A 16905-nucleotide genomic window follows, 5' to 3' on the forward strand; every position below is an offset into this window, starting at 1 on the left:
CTCTGATGATAGATACATGGGAGAGCTGAGGTTACAGTAGTAGTCATAGTACTTCTAGATCACAGACAGATCTCTGCACACTGAGGCATCTCTCCCATGGCAACAGAATCCAGTCACGACCTGTTTCTCATTGGCTGCTCTGCTCCCCCTTCCCGCCTCCACCTGCCGTCTCCCGCTTTCATTGGCCGAGGCCGCTTCCGTCTCCCGCCGCTATTGGGCGACCATGACGTCATTGCCTCCGCTAATTGGCTGTTTCTGGTTTTCCCTCAGCGGTGGTGGAAAGTGGGGGGGGGAGAGACCCTCGCTCCTGGCCGGTGACGTCAGGCGCGGTAGTCGCCATTTTGGAGCGGTGAGAGTGACTGACGGAGGCGCACCGGGGGGGAGAAGTCGCCGTTATTCTTCGTTGCTCATCTTTCCCCCCTCCCCCCCCTTACCCCGAGCCGGCATCATGTCCGAGAACTACGAAGGGGACGTGCAGCTGGAGGAGACCGGCGAGGAGAAGCAGGTGATGGAGCTGTCTGTCATGGGGGAGATCTGTGGTGTCAGGGACCTTAGTAGTACATTGGCTGAAGGACTTGTACCAATATGGAGGTCCATGTGCCCTGACATATGTGGGAGAGGTCACTGTGGGGCTGGGAATACCTATCAGTCATTATATATATATATATATATATATATATATATATATATATCTCCTCCATGTAATGTATATATGACATATGTGGGAGAGGTCACTGTGGGGCTGGGGCTCCCCTTATGGGGAATACTTATCACTCATATATATATATCTCCATCCTCCATGTAATGTATATATGGCATATGTGTACTTGGGCACTATATTGATATACAAGAGGGTGTGGTGTGTGTGTATATGTATGTATATATATATATATATATATATATATATATATGTTAACCCGTGCATGATACTCATGCATTCTAGTCAAATCAAGCTACTTAAGGTCTTAAAAAGATTCTTGTCATGCATTTGGACCTAGCCCAGGCCTCCTCAGGGGAAGAGTGTTACTTCCCGATGCAAGCGGCCTTTTTAATGTGTGTTCATGAGGTAAAATTACCTCACGAAAATGAGTTTGACCCCTCAACTCGTAAATTTAGCCTTTACTACCCCTCCCACGGGGGGAAGGGGGGATGATGGAAGTTAACTGACTTGACTATTCTAATTTTTTTGTCAAATAATGTCAGTATACCAAATTTCAGGTCAATTGGATGAGCCCTTTCTGAGAAAATAGTTTTTTCCACACACACACACTAACGCACGCCTCTACACATGTGTGTTCATGAGGTAAAATTACCTCACGAAAATGAGTTTGAGCCCTACCAAATTTCAGCCCTTTTTGATTTTTTTTCCCCACACACACTAAGAATTTAGTAGGTCAGTGTATAACTCTGCTCAGCAGGTGGGGCTGCAACTTGTTTTTTTTTTTTTCACACACAGACGCCACTAAGCATTTATATATTAGATATATATATATACAAGTTAACCCGTGCATGATACTCATGCATTCTAGTCAAATCAAGCTACTTAAGGTGTTAAAAAGGTTCTTGTCATGCACTTGGGCCATAGCCCAGGCCTCAACCACCAACCACTCCCCACTGTCACTTCTCCTTCAAGAAATATATATATATATATATATTTTTTTAAATCTTTATAAACACTTTTAACAATTAACAAATGAAATTAACAAATTAAAAGCATCTTAGTATACCAAATTTCAGCCCTTTCTGATTTTTTTTCCCCACACACACTAAGAATTTAGTAGGTCAGTGTATAACTCTGCCCAGCAGGTGGCGCTGCAGCTTGGTTTTATTTTTTCCACACAGACAGACTAACACACGCCACTAAGCATTTATATTATAGATCCTCACCCATTCTTCATGTAGTATATATTCTGCGTCTGTCTCTCTATCTGTCTCTGTCTCTCTCTATCTGTCTCTCTCTCTGTATATCTACTATATAAATGCCTAGTGGCGTGTGTGGAAAAAAAACCAAGCTGCAGCGCCACCTGCTGGGCAGAGTTATACACTGACCTATATATTTCTTGAAGGAGAAGTGACAGTTGGGAGTGGTTGCCGGGGGTGACAGTGGGGAGTTTTTAACACCTTAAGTAGCTTGATTTGACTAGAATGCATGAGTATCATGCACGGGTTAACTTGTGTGTACATATATATATATATATATATAACACACACACACACACACACTCACTCTAGAATAGGTGGATTATCCAACAGTTTCATTTTCCTTCCATATGGTTAAAAGCAGAGTTTATGAAGGTACGTTCAAACATGCTGCATTTCTAAAAATAATCCAGCTAATGGCTTCATAAGTTGAGGTGAAAACTATCTACTGTGACATTTTATAATTTAACATTCACTTTTTTTTTTTTTCTTTCCTCCCTTTCTATGTACAATGCCAGGTACTTAATAATTATATGAGAGGTGCCCGGTCATAGAGTCTGCCCACCCATCTTTTTCCAGGGCATACGGTTATCTGCTACATGAGTGAGCGGGGAGATAAGGTAGGGGGGCCCAAGGCAGGATCCTGCACAGCTCATTCTTCATGTCAAGTGCGGAGACCCTGTAATTGACAAGTGTCCGTGTTTTTTGGTCTAAAACTAGTGGTTATGCTATCAGACCCTCTAAACTTACCCCATTACCTGGAACTTACAGCTGATAACATAATTCCGCACCTGCAATAGTAAATGGGAGTGGGAAGCTTGGGGGCAGAGCATTTTGGATTGGTTAGAAGCAGAGATGTTCACTGACCCCCGGGTTTCGGCTTTTTATCTGGAGTAACTTTGTGTGTTTTGGATCACGATCCCCCCCCCCCCCCCCCCAAATCTCTTTTTTTTTTTTTTTTTTTTTATATTTCTTTTTTTATAAAATCACGTAATTTGGCTGTTTATCCCTACATTATTATCAACCTCAATAACATTAATTTCCAGTAAATTTTTGTCAAGTAACAAGAACACTGCTACCCCTCCTTTTTCTGTATGAGCAATGTCACTGGAGACTGGAAAGTGACAAGAACACTGCTACCACTGTTTCTGTGTGAGCAATGGCACTGAGCAATGTCACTGGAGACTGGAGATGGACAAGAACACTGCTACCCCTGTTTCTGTGTGAGCAATGGCACTGAGCAATGTCACTGGAGACTGGAGATGGACAAGAACACTGCTACCCCTGTTTCTGTGTGAGCAATGGCACTGAGCAATGTCACTGGAGAATGGAGAGTGACAAGAACACTGCTACCCCTGTTTCTGTGTGAGCAATGGCACTGAGCAATGTCACTGGAGAATGGAGAGTGACAAGAACACTGCTACCCCTGTTTGTGTGTGACCAATGGCGCTGGATCTCCTGGGGAGGGAGGTACTTATGGAATCCAAAACCCGCGAGATTCGACAACGCAACAATGATGTTTTGCCTCTATTCAGATCCGAGGACGTGCGAGACTACTTGGATCCCCTAAGTTTGGGTGGGCTCGGTTTTCAGAAAACCGAGCCCGATCATCTCTAGTTAGAAGGGGTCCTGTTGGAGGGTCTGCGCCACTTACGGCAGTCGGGACCAAACGTGACGGTTTCAGGATACCTTGAAAGGTAGAACGATATAGTCTCGATTATTTCAGCTGGTAATTTTGTAAATTCAGAAACTAAGTGTATTTAATGGGCGTTAGCAAATCCTAGGGAATGTGCTGACAAAATAAGGTAAGTAAATACCGTTGTACACATTCTGACAAGTGTTTGCTTTTAACACTTTCTACAATATAATAGAGTTCTATGGGAGCGATCACAATGCTGCAGGGATGCTTTTTGAACACTATTTAAAAGCGAGGTCAGAGTACAGGGTACTGTCTATGCTTTGAACAGGCAATGTCTTTCAATGCCCCTGTGTGCAAGGCTACCTCTTTTTGAGTGTTGAGCACCCACCCGCCAAGATGGCAGCTGTCACTTGCAGAGCCTGAAGGAAGGACATTTAACTCGTAACCCTTGTTTCACTGCACGATCAGATTTATTTATTTTTTGCCATTTTTATGGAAAGCTGAAAATGATTGCGTTAGGGGAATTATAGATTATAGAATTCTTATGCAAATTCTTTTATATATATATATATATATATATATATATATATATATATATATATATATATATATATATATATATATATATATATATATATATATATATATATATATTTATATTTCTCCGCCTCTGAGCTGCAGCCTTTAGAAGATCTCGTCCTGTAGTATAAGGAGGCAAAGGGGCCTCAAGTGGATCTCACAGGTTTTCTTTACCGCTTATTAATGATCAGAGGCCTGATTCATTGAGGATCTTAACTAAAGAAACTTCTTATTTCAGTCTCCTGGACAAAACCATATTACAATGCAAGGGGTGCAAATTAATATTCTGTTTTGCACATAAGTTAAATACTGACTTTTTTTTCATGTAGCACACAAATATCAACTTTACATTTCAGTGTACATATAAGCTATCAAGTATTTGTGTGATACATGAAAAAACAGTCAGTATTTAACTTATGTGCAAAACAGAATACTAATTTGCACCCCTTGCATTGTAACATGGTTTTGTCCAGGAGACTGAAATAAGATACCTCTTCATTTAAGATCCTTGATGAATCAGGCCCCAGGTCCTTAACCTTCCTTGATGTTTCGGGTGTTCTCTGTGCTGCTTTCCTGGGGCTCCATGGCTGTGTGATGCTGTGGAAGGGGGGGTGTGAGGGAGAGGACCAATCAGAAGCTGCAACCTTGACTTCTGATTGCTCATCAAATCTCACCACTTTAAAATGAGAACTTAAATATTTGGGTACTTAAGTGCAATTTTAAGCTGTCAATATACGCAGTGTTATGGACTGTTTACATGAACCAGTATATGGACTTGCACTGTTTAGAGCAGGGGTGTCCAACCTTTTAGCTTCCCTGGGCCACATTGGAAGACGACGAGTTGGTTTGGGCCGCACATAAAATACACAAACACTAACGATAGCTGATCATCAAAAAAACCATAGAAAACGTAGTTAACATATTAAACTTACTTGGAAATAAAGTTAGTAAGAGTTAGGAAACCTGTTGCAGAATCATGATTAAAGCAGTAGTCCCATTACCAGCTACAATTTAACTTACCTGCATCTGCCCCTTAGTGGGGTTCGGGGAATTAAATTAATTTCCTTTCTTTCTGCACCCATGAATCATCTTTTTTATTGACCAGTTTGAAATGGTCACCGATATAGGTAGCATCAGGAGGACTAATAGAAATCTACAGAGATTTAAAGATAGGGTGGCAGGAAAAATGGCTCATGGAGCAGCCTCCGATGAGGGTAACAGTGGGTGATATTTTCACCCTACTCAGCACTGCACATTTAAAATGGTTTAAAATATTAAAAACACAATTATCTCTTAATATTTATATTAGATACATACAGAGAACACAGCTAGTTCATAATTGCATGGTGCAGAAAGTCCAAATTCAGAGTAACAACAATAAGATACTGGATAATCTTTCACTGCTGCTGATAGTTCGTGCGGGTGACTCCTCTGTGCTGCGCTACGCAATGGATGTCAGGTGTGATGACGACATGACCGCAAGGTAAGTATTTGCTTTTTTTTTTTTTTTTTTTGCAGTATTTTTTTTTTCAGCGCTGCCCCCTTGCCACAACCAAAACTCCTGCTGGGCCACATTTACAGGCATGCTGGACCGCATGCGGGCCGCGGGTTGGACAACCATGGTTTAGAGTCTTAGGACCACCCTATTAACCAAAAAGCTATGAAGTGGCAGGTGGCTTATGCTAGATTTGCAAATGTGTGTAACCGCTGCGTGCTGGAGATTTTTTTTGTTTCTTTCCTAGATAACATCTAAATTAATTGAGCTACTTACATTTATGTATTGCTAATTTTCTGCCTACCATCTTGTTTGAGAGCAAAGTACTTCTGAGAACATTTTTTTTACTTTCCCAAAGCAAAATAGAAAATCCAGAATAGTCCAATCATAAACAGAATTTGGTGTATGGGGCAGCACGGTGGCTAAGTGGTTAGCACTTCTGCCTTACAGCACTGGGGTCATGAGTTCAATTCCCAACATGGCCTTATCTGTGAGGAGTTTGTATGTTCTCCCCGTGTTTGCATGGTTTTCCTCCGGGTGCTCCAGTTTCTTCCCACACTCCAAAAACATACTGGTAGGTATATTGACTGCTATCAAATTGACCCGTCTCTGTCTCTGTCTCTGTCTCTGTCTCTGTCTCTGTCTCTGTCTCTGTCTCTGTCTCTGTCTCTGTCTCTGTCTCTGTCTCTGTCTCTGTCTCTGTCTCTGTCTCTGTCTCTGTCTCTGTCTGTGCTAGGGAATTTAGACTGTAAGCCCCAATGGGGCAGGGACTGATGTGAGTGAGTTCTCTGTGCAGCGCTGCAGAATTAGTGATATATTATATAAATAAATGGTAATAATAATAATAATTAGGAATTGTGAAAAACTGATTGCTCATGGCAACATGCTCCAAGGATAATGCTAATGGAGGTCCCACACACTTACACCACTACTGTGTTTTATACCCCCCATGGTGCTTCTATCATTATTTATTTGTATAACGCCAACAAATTCTGTAGCGTTTTACAATTGGGAAGAAACACAGTAATTAAACAATACTGGGTGATACAGAGAGGTAGGAAGGTCCTGCTCACAGGCTTACAATCTATTGCTTGTATTCTAGATGTCTGCTTCTGGCTTAAAGGGAAAATATACTGACAACTTTTTTATGTTTTTAATAGAAATGTCTAAGTACAGAAGGGCTATCTAATAGCTGGGATATCCATTGTTCAATGTAATTTGACCACTAGGGGCACTGTTCATTTGTATTGTCATTAACATTTTAGTTAAACTGAAAGCAGGCTGCCCCCCCGCTAATGGAAATGAGCTAAAATACAAATGAGCTTCTTTGTGCTGGAAATAAAATACTGCATAAGTTATATTTCCCCTTTAAACTGCTGCAGGGGCGAGTCTCCGTGTCGTAGCTGGGACTACATTATTTGGGCGGCTTTGACTCTGAGGCTATGTAAAATTTGCAGAGCAATAGTGATGTGATCAGCTTGCTGACTCCTGCAGCCTGTGGTAAGGTCAGATAAGATATAAAAACACAATGATGTGCTAAGCAGAAGATAGAATCCAAATTCAGCTTTCACAGTATCGGGGAAAATATAGCCATCTGTAGCATAAAACCAGCCTTTGTAGCGCTTGATTTAAAGCATTGGGATCGTCGATTCCTATGCTAAGCAAACCCACGATTTTGGCTTAGCTTTCAGTAGCTTTGGGTCTCCCACAAGAATTATTACGTGGTTGTTGGACTCTGGTAACCTCCTGTTTGTTTTTATTTTTCTAAAATTTATTTATATGAAATATATTGTTCTGACTGGTTAGTGTTGGCATTAATCTAGTAGACAGTTACATTGATAGTGGTGGATGGCTTCTGCATATTTTACATAATGATACAACCATGCTAATTTCTTAAGGCTGCATGACCAATTTTATCTGTGCACTTGCCTGACAGATAGGCTAATGGCAATTTTACATGTGCTTGTGACTGTTGCAATAGCTCACATCCTACAGGATCAACTTGTATGACCCTTTAAAGGAAATCTCTTCCTTCCATATCGTAGCCAGCTGATGGATGGCGAGGGTGAAATAGTACACTTACAAGCGATGTATAAGCCTGCACGCTTCCTGCGTTTTCATTTCTGAGATCCGGGGTTGTAATGTAAGCACCGCAAAACCAGTGAGTCGCCCTATGTGGGTGTACATAGCTCTGCTCCATACTGGAAGGGGTCATGTATGTCCTTTCCAAAATTCACACAGTAATTGTATGGCTCATTAGTTGGCTCCTTTTAGGAAAGCTCTGTCCAATACAACCCGTCTGCTGTGATCTATGTTGCCCTATAGAGATCTAGTGAATAATAATGTGAATGATGTGCATTATCCAGTTAGATAATACAGGTCAGCATATAGTTCCTGGCACGGCACGTTTAACGGGCAGCTGATGTGCATTCCTGGATATGGGATACAAATGGCTGATGTACAATAATAGACTTGTGTAGGCTGGTAAGCTGCATTATTATTAATCACTGCCTGTTACAAGTAACATTGTATTTTATATTGTGCAGAGTGTTGACTGAGTAGGAATCCTGGAAATGTAGTTTATGTCCCACTTATAAGGTTCTCAGTATTATACTGTTTACATTATTGGTGTTGTTGTTACAGGACTCCCAAGAGAAGGAAGCGGTAACCCCCGAGAAAGCAGAAGAGCAAAAACTGAAGGCCAAATACCCCAATTTAGGGCAAAAGCCGGGAGGATCTGATTTCCTCATGAAGAGGCTTCAGAAAGGGGTAAGTGTGCCGGCTGCGTTACATCGCACTTATATTGGCTGTTCTTGGTTTTCTGACATTGGTGTGTCACTCTTTGTAGCTGGCACAAGCTCCGCTTTGGCTACTTGTACCAGGTGGCTTTCCAGGGATGTCAAAGAACATTTGTGTGATCATCAGCGATGGAATGACTAGATTTACATTTTGTACTGTATATTGGACATTTTGTGAACGGACTCAGTATTCATGCCTACAGCTTGTCCAATTAGCCACGGCCAGTGAAATAAGTGCGGAGCAGGATTCATTAAACCCTCCAGAACGTCAAAGACCATAATGACAATTGGCTCAATCTTTTGCCCTAATCTGCCACAAGTAAAATCCTTTTTTTACTTGTTGCAAATGGAGTTTGTATACCTGCATACTCACAACGCTGGCTGGGGCTCATTTATTTTTATTTTTCTGTTAATTACTTTTAACCCCCTATATATCTAAGATTTTACAGATTGGATCAATTATCCTTTTTTTTTTTTTTTTACTCTTTAGTCTAAACAAGAACATTTTTAGATATGTTTTTCTAGTACACACAATGCTTTCTTTTGGTACCCAACTAAAATATATAGTTTACTTGATGGGCCATTGGGTGAAAAACGAGGAATAAATACTTCTGGTTAATGCTCCACACAGCACCCTGGAGGAGACGGTCTCCTCCCAGCTACGGATAGGAACACTGATCATATTAGAAGCCTGTCTCCCACCACTCCTCCTCATGGTGTTTCCGGTCTTACTGGGAAGGGTGCAGACAGTTTGGAAGTCTCTTGATGCTGATGACAACAACTAATTACCAAAAGGGTGGCCGGGAGTCCTTACGCCAGCTCTGCAAGTTCTGGGCCGTGCAGGTCCCAGAGGAAGAAGGATGGCGACAGGACTTTGCCCCATTCCCCAAAGGCAATCTCCCCATGGACTCTAGAGGATTTTGACATCTCATTGGGGATCGTTGGGGAGGTCCCACAGAGGTGAGAAACTTCCGATATATAGAGCCTACTTGTGAGATCGGACTCACTTTGCCTACTCCCCTGTTAATGTGTGATCGAGAGAAGAAGCTGGATGCAGACACGGGTCAGGTCTAGGCAGTTCTGCCTCCGGAGGCAGGATGGCCGACACTGGCATGTCTGAGATATCTAGTCTTTAGTAATAAAGACCAGGATTTATAACTAATTCCACTGTTTTCTTTTTACTAGTGGACCTTGTATGATGCCCTTCTAAGTGGAAAAAGAACAGGAGACCAGAAATTCCGCAATGAAACATTGTTCCCAAAAGTGTGATATGTAGGAAGTATGAGATTCATCTTTCAAGCAATTAAAATGTTTGCAAGGGGGAGAAACCTCCATCTAAGGCTATTGCTATTGTATCTTTAGATTCTGACTCAAAGTGAGATTACAGATGAGGATGACCAGGAGGGAAGAGTCTTCATTAGATAAAAAGGGCGGAAAACTCTTCTGTTTGCACTGCAAAAAAGAAGAGTTGATAAAAGCCATTAGATCTACAAAATGAGTAGGTTAAGGAGATTACGTCCATAGAGGATCAGATGTTTAGTGACCTTGAGGAAAGAAAGCAGAGTCTGTCTCATCTATAAAAGTTAAGAACAATCTAAAGAGAACAGTATTGTATAGAAAGATTGTTCTAGCCTAAGACTAGAACAAGGCAGCGGTGTAATACTGTTTTCTTTGACTCCCAAATATTGGAACAAGTGCCCTAAGGTGGATGCACCCTCTTGCAAAGTTATCAAATAAATCCTCCCCTTCGTTCAAGGACACCGTGACCCTAAAACAAAATCTCAGGGGTAAAAAGCTAGATGTACTTTTAATGACTATTTGGGAGTCAGCAGCCATGTTGTTCAAACTTTGTTATAGCACCAAGCTCTGAATGTCTGGAGAAAACAATGGGGCTCCACTAGACCAAGAGAGCAGAATTTAGAATTCCTTCTGGTATTGACTGTAAATGACCTAAGTGATACATTAGCAGAATCACTTACAAGGCTCTCTCCCACTCTACTGCCCCTTATATCTCTAACCTCCTCTCCATTCACACTTCCACCCGCTCCCTGCGCTCGGCCAATGATCGCCACCTCTCCTCCACTGTGATCACCTCTTCCCATTCCAGAATCCAGGACTTTTCCCGTGCAGCCCCACTTCACTGGAATGACCTCCCTCGCTCCATCCGCCTCTCTCCTACTCTGTGCTCCTTCAAACGTGCACTGAAAACTCACTTCTTTCTCAAAGCCTACCATACATCCACTTAACCCCCATCTCCTCCACTCATTCTCCCCTCTCTCCCATTCCCTCAACTGGCTCCTCTTGTGCCTGGTTTGTTTAATCCTCCCTTAGGATGTAAGCTCGCTTGAGCAGGGCCCTCTTCCCTCCTGTCTCCTTACCCGTTCTTCTGCTCCGTGTCTATTGCATCTGCCTGCCTGGAGTTTCTGAAGTATTGGTACTTTTGTTTATTGTTCTGTACTGTTATACCCTGTATAGTCTACTGTTTGTACTATGTGTGGCGCTGCGGAAACCTTGTGGAGCCTAACAAATAAATGATAATAATAATAATAATCATTATATATGGTGACATTAACCTCATCTGTGTTGCTATATGGGCTCTATAGATCAAGACATGGACAGGAGACTCCTCATCTAAACTGACATTGTATGGCAACGCCTTTAAGGAGAGATTTTCTGGTCAGTCTTGAATTAGAAAACATATTGGAATTCAAGAATAAGAAAAATCACAATTAAAACTCCAGTGACGAGTATAGAGGGATCCTTTCTGAAAATAAGGTGGTTTTCGCCGTAATCCCAATATTTCCATATCACAATTATTTTGGGGAGGTGGGTTTAAAAACGAGGTCAGGATTTTCCTTGGACGGAAGTGCTGGAGAAAGCTATAGATTAACTAATCTAGAAAGTGTTGAGCCGAATAACATCATAAGAATATAGTCAGGGTTTCTTTTCACCAGTTTTCTGGTTAAAAATAAATCTCAATATACCTTATTTAAAAAACCCAATGTGATGTGTTATGAATACACTTGCTACCATCTCTGCTCATCTGCTGGCCCCTCTAGGGTGCTATCTATTTGGGGAGATTCCCCTCCCATAACAGTGTAGACCCCCTGCTACACTGGTATGGGGGGGATGTTGCGCGACAAAATGAATTCCTCATTGTGATGTCACGTCTTCATTGCTGGATGTGTTTTACACCTTGGCATTCAGGTCACTGCATTCAATTTGAACATAGTGTTCTGGCATTCGAAGAGCCAAAGGCTGAATCGCTTGGTTCCTGCCTCATTAGTGACAGCCCGGGTCCCAACAATCGCATCAGACCCAGGAGAAATACCGTGGCCTCCTGGAGAAATACCGTGGCCGTGTAGCAAGGGGTTAAACTAGGACATCATGGGGCACAGTGCTTTGAACAGCCTCTGAAGAACAACACCTAAACTGTTATGGGACCTCTTCCCGTTAATCCAGGTTTATGAGCAGTCTAATATCTTGGAAGGTTTCTATTCTTTCAAATCAAAGTCCCATGGCAAAACAAGCTCGGTCTGGGTAACTCCCCTCCCATCCTGGGAATCCTAAGACGTATAATGAAAACTTCTGACATTTCTATTGAAACTTAGTGTTAATAGTAATTGCTGAGGTTAGTTTCAGTTAGTGGGTTGTTTAGTCATTTACAAATGTTTTTTAAAATGGTTATGACTTTCTCAAGGGCGCGTTGCAGTATCTTGCCTATGCTGTTCTGATAACACTTTAGTTGAACATTAATTAGAAGTAAAACGGACGGCTTTGTGATAGCACACTGTTTAATACATATACACCTCTACGCCTCTGATTGAAACTGCAGAATACTTCCTGTTACCTATACGGCACTTTATGACTAAGCTTGTTTATGTGGATAATATGCCATGGTGACTTATTTTACCTTACTCTGACTTTATTTACACAAAATAGGTTTATGTACAGGTCATTGCTTTACATTGTGACTATTTTTGTGTGTGTGTTTGACTAAAGTCTGAGCATTTTTTTTTTTTTTTTTTTTTTACTCTTGGTCTCCTATACGTTTGTTCCCAGTTTTCAGTTGAGTTGGGATAGAGCATCCTGTAGCCAATCGGATCATCAGAATGGTCACAGCAGCAGGAGGTTGGAGGCGGCGACCTGTCCTCCACTGTGAGATTCTATTGGTCGGGACAGGACTGCATCCGACAGGGGCAGTGTCATTATATAAGGAGGAGAGTGGAGGCAGGCAGGAAGCTGAGTTAGTTTAGATCAGGCCTGGCTCTCCAGTTGTGAAACTACAAATCCCAGAAGGCCTGCAAGATAGATAGATAGATATATAATACATACATATATCCGCCACCCTGACTATAATGCCAGCTTTGTGGTATGAAGACAAAGCACTTTACTACTTTGTTTTTCATAGCCATTGCTAAGGTCTACAATCTATGGGGTTTTCATTCTAATGAGTCGACTGTTTTTTTTGTGTGTTTTTTTTTTTTTTTTTTTTTTTTTAATATATATTTTTGCAATGCAATTGCTGAGGTTTTTTTATACTTGTGTTTAATCTGTAAAACAGTGTTTACTTGATGGCAAGATAAAATTTATCTTTTTTTTATGTGGAAATAGTGGCAACAGTAAGAGTAGGCTTAGGTGAGGTTCTGCACATATTTACTTACAATTAGTTCAGTTCCAATCATTTATCAATATAAATGTAATAGTCTAGTTTTCACGCTTTTAAGGATACAAAATAGACGTGCTGCACACGCTCTGTCACGGGAGATCTTAAGGGACAACTAATAGTTCTTCCCTATTAATGACACTGATACATTTATTGTAAAAAGCATCCATTACTCATAGTTACTAGTAGATTCATTTTGCAGGCTTTCTTATCATTATCATTTATTTATAAGGCACTACGGGCTTCCGCTGTGCCGTACAGCAAGGGCATCCATGCAAAACCAATACTTACAGTAATAATACAGACAATAACATTAGCATACAACAAATCCAGCAATACACATAGCTAACATAGTCGGTGGCACCAAATAGAGCTCTCCTCTACACTCACCTTTTCCCTAAGGACATGTCATAAGATTTCACTAAGACGTTCCAGTTGTACCGTTCCTACTTGGCATCACTTGATACATCAGTCTGACTTCTGTTATCCTTGTCGCAGCTGTAACCTTTCAATTGAGGCAAGTGATAAGATGTTGCTGTAATTCCCGTTCCTGGCCCCCCTGATCGTATAGTCCGTGCAGGGAGACTAGAGTGGCAAACCATGCAGGCGGGACAGTACACGTGATACCATTCTGTGCAGTAGAATGGAGAGTCTTGTTCAGAACTCTGAGCCACCCAGCTGATCAGTGCAGTGTGTCCTTGCGATAGGTAGCATGGGATGGCTTGTAAGTGTGTGTTTAATGGCTTGTTCAAGAAGGTCATCGTCTGTCATAAATCTTTGTCGTTGCAGCAAAAGTACTTTGATTCGGGAGACTACAACATGGCCAAGGCCAAGATGAAGAACAAGCAGCTGCCGTGCGCCGGGCCTGACAAAAACCTTGTGACGGGCGACCACATCCCCACGCCGCAGGACCTTCCGCAGAGGAAGTCTTCCCTCGTCACCAGCAAGTTAGCGGGCTAGTCTGCCTTGCCAGACTGGACGTGTCCACGGCTCACTGTACCATAGAGCTGGGATGGCTGGACTCTTACATCAACACGTCACCTTGTCCGGGGCTGGTGCCTCATTGTCACACCGGCCGTTCCTACCTTGACTGAGCTAAGCTCCTAATCGCTCTCCAAGCCAGCAGGATGTGGCATGGCTACAGATTTGCAGTGGGTGATGAGTTCTTGGTGCAGACAATAACCTGTTATATAATGTAAGATAATATATATCTATGGGTTTTGCATTCCTTTGTGTGTACAGGCATGCTGGAGACTAGTCGCGTTGGAAATAGAGATTCCTAGGACAGGGGCATCGGCCTTGCGAGTGAACTAAGCGGGTCACGTGCCAGTCCAGTAACGCAACGCTTTGCATGGATAAGGGGACTCGGCGCTACATGAGATCTTGCGATTGTGTAATATAATGGAGAGTAGGAAACCTTCGCCATGTCTGTGAGTTGTTAGGGAGTCTGACAGACGTGGTGATATCCTGTACTTGGACGTTCTCTGTCTCTTGTGCAAATACTACCTTGTACTATGCCTGTATCTGTGGCTTGGTTTATATGGCCACATTGATTTACAGAGGATAAAACGGAGGTGGTCCCTATGCTTTGCTGAACACCATTCTCCTTGTAAGTGTTATAACCTGTTCCGATATGTTGTACAGAATAAAGCGGTCCTGTTACCTGTGTACAGTGAAGGCAGCCGTTTTCAATAGTAATAAGAATTGGCCTATCCGTTTAATAGGAGCTAGTGAAACCACAAATCTTAGGGAATCAAACTTCCTTCCTCCCTCTTATCTCTTAATGGCATTTGTGGGGGGCAAATAGCTTTAAAAAAAAAATTTTTTTTAAGCAAATGGGGTAGCATGATGGAGGCAGTACTGTATAGTATTGTGGTTGTTATCCTTGTTGTTGTCTTAGCAAATTATCAGAATAATATTCCTACTGCTGAAAGGACTTCTTAATGGGTTTCACAGTTTTGTTGGAGGTAATTCACAGTCTTCCTTCCCTCTGATTCAGGACATCAGTGCGGGTTCTTTCCCTTAGACCTTAGGCGGTCTGGGTGACGCAGCTGAATTTAAATGTACTCTGCATAAAAGAGCTGTGCAGGAAACTGTTTGATCTGAGGCACTGATTGAAATGACGATTGGCTCCAGATTGGACAAGTGGTCGTCTGTCATTGGTCAGTGCATCCGATCCTTTACTATAAGAGCGTACGGATGTGTATCACAACAGAAGCAAGGCTGTAGGGTTATTATGCCTACATATGTCATTTGGGGGAGAAAAGAGGAACCCTTTTTAGCATAATTATTTACCATAAATTACATTCTCTGGACCTCCTAAATTTATCTGGTTACCAGAAGGGTCAGAGTTTGTAGTGAAGTTATTACGGCGGTGGAAGACTATACAGCCTGATGTTCTAAAACCTTTTAGTTTGAAATGTTGTTGATTCTAAGCCAGTTTGTGCATAATTAATTGGAGACTTCTAATGGTCTGCTGGCCATAATACAGAATGCTTACTCAGTTAGTGTATACAGTAAAGGGTATCTCCATCTAAAACTGTTTGGAATATCTCAATGCTTCGTTGTAGCGCAGGGTGTTCTTTCTGTACCCCCAAATGAGCAGAAACCGTGGATCACCCCATGATTTGAAGGCAGATCTAGTTGCAGCACTTGATCTTAAAGTGCTAGCTGCTCTGCCGATTCCCCACAATGCACTGCAGCGGTCACATATTCAAACCTTCACAAGGCAATTTGTTGTCCACACTGAATTATTTTGTTGAACCGTTTTCTCCAGCATGTAAAATGTATACATAGGGTGGGCTGACTGCAGAGCTCTTTATCTGTACAGTAAAAGTGTTAAGTCAGGTTTTTTTTCTTTTCTCCTTTTATCTGAGCAAATATATACAGTCTTGTATGTCGTATGTACAGGATTTTTGTAATTTGTATTACTAAAATATGAACTTGTGCGCTCAATGGAACACTTGCTGCCCTAGACAACAAGATGTTATATAGTTTTGACCTGTACAGAATATTGTATTTGGGTTAAGATTGCATTTGATTGTGGTGTCAAATGAGGGGATGAGCCCGGTGAAAATGCATTGAGGATGCTGGAAAGAAAGTGTAATATAGGGGTTTGACTATAGCCTTTAATGGACCTTATATACAGTCTAAATATCGTGCATGGACGTATGCATAGGAAGTCCCAGTTCATTAAAGGTTATCTGCACAAAAATGTTTGTTTGTTTTTATTATTTTTTTTGTTTAAATTTGTTATATGGCTTTCCAGCCACAAATCCTAAATTCGTACACAGTAACCCTGGAGCAGTGTACATGTAATCCAATGTAAGAGGTAGACAATCGTCAACAATCTGACACTTTGCATGTATACTGAGCGTTTGAAGATGCCTAGGACCCTGGAGGTGGCCTAGATTATTTAGTACAGTAATTACATCCACAATCTTATGACTACTGCATACAAGTAAATCACCAACCCCCCCCTCCCCGAAATATTGAGGAACTTCACGGGACTTTTGTGCTTGTATAACAATTTTTCATTCTATGGACACAGCCGTAGTCCAACCGCCACTGAATCTGTGGCCATCCATATATGTGCCAAACTTTTCCTTTGAGTAAATAATAACTTAATACCCAGCTGTAACCGTATGTTTATTCCCATAGTCTGTATAACGTGGTGACCTAACCCAGATCGGATACTTTGGGGCCTGAACTTAAGTTCCATTGTACGCAGGTTTTGGGGAAACCTTATGAGTGCCCTCCACTATATCGGCCGCTGTTCGTCGGGAATCCGGCCGCTGCCCCCCTCCGA

General features: G+C 41.8%; 1 protein-coding gene across 1 annotated transcript; it reads left to right on the forward strand.

Moving 5' to 3' along the window:
• The first annotated feature begins 300 nt into the window (after window positions 1–300).
• ENSA (endosulfine alpha) lies at window positions 301–16730 on the forward strand. The gene is made up of 3 exons (XM_075192753.1): window positions 301–505; window positions 8277–8402; window positions 13887–16730. The coding sequence occupies exons 1-3, from the start codon at window positions 449–451 to the stop codon at window positions 14055–14057; spliced, it is 354 nt and encodes a 117-aa protein (XP_075048854.1). The 5' UTR covers window positions 301–448; the 3' UTR covers window positions 14058–16730.
• Window positions 16731–16905: the final 175 nt, after the last annotated feature.

The sequence above is a fragment of the Mixophyes fleayi genome, chromosome 12, assembly GCF_038048845.1.
Source record: "Mixophyes fleayi isolate aMixFle1 chromosome 12, aMixFle1.hap1, whole genome shotgun sequence".
NCBI classification, from domain to species: Eukaryota; Metazoa; Chordata; class Amphibia; order Anura; family Limnodynastidae; genus Mixophyes; species Mixophyes fleayi.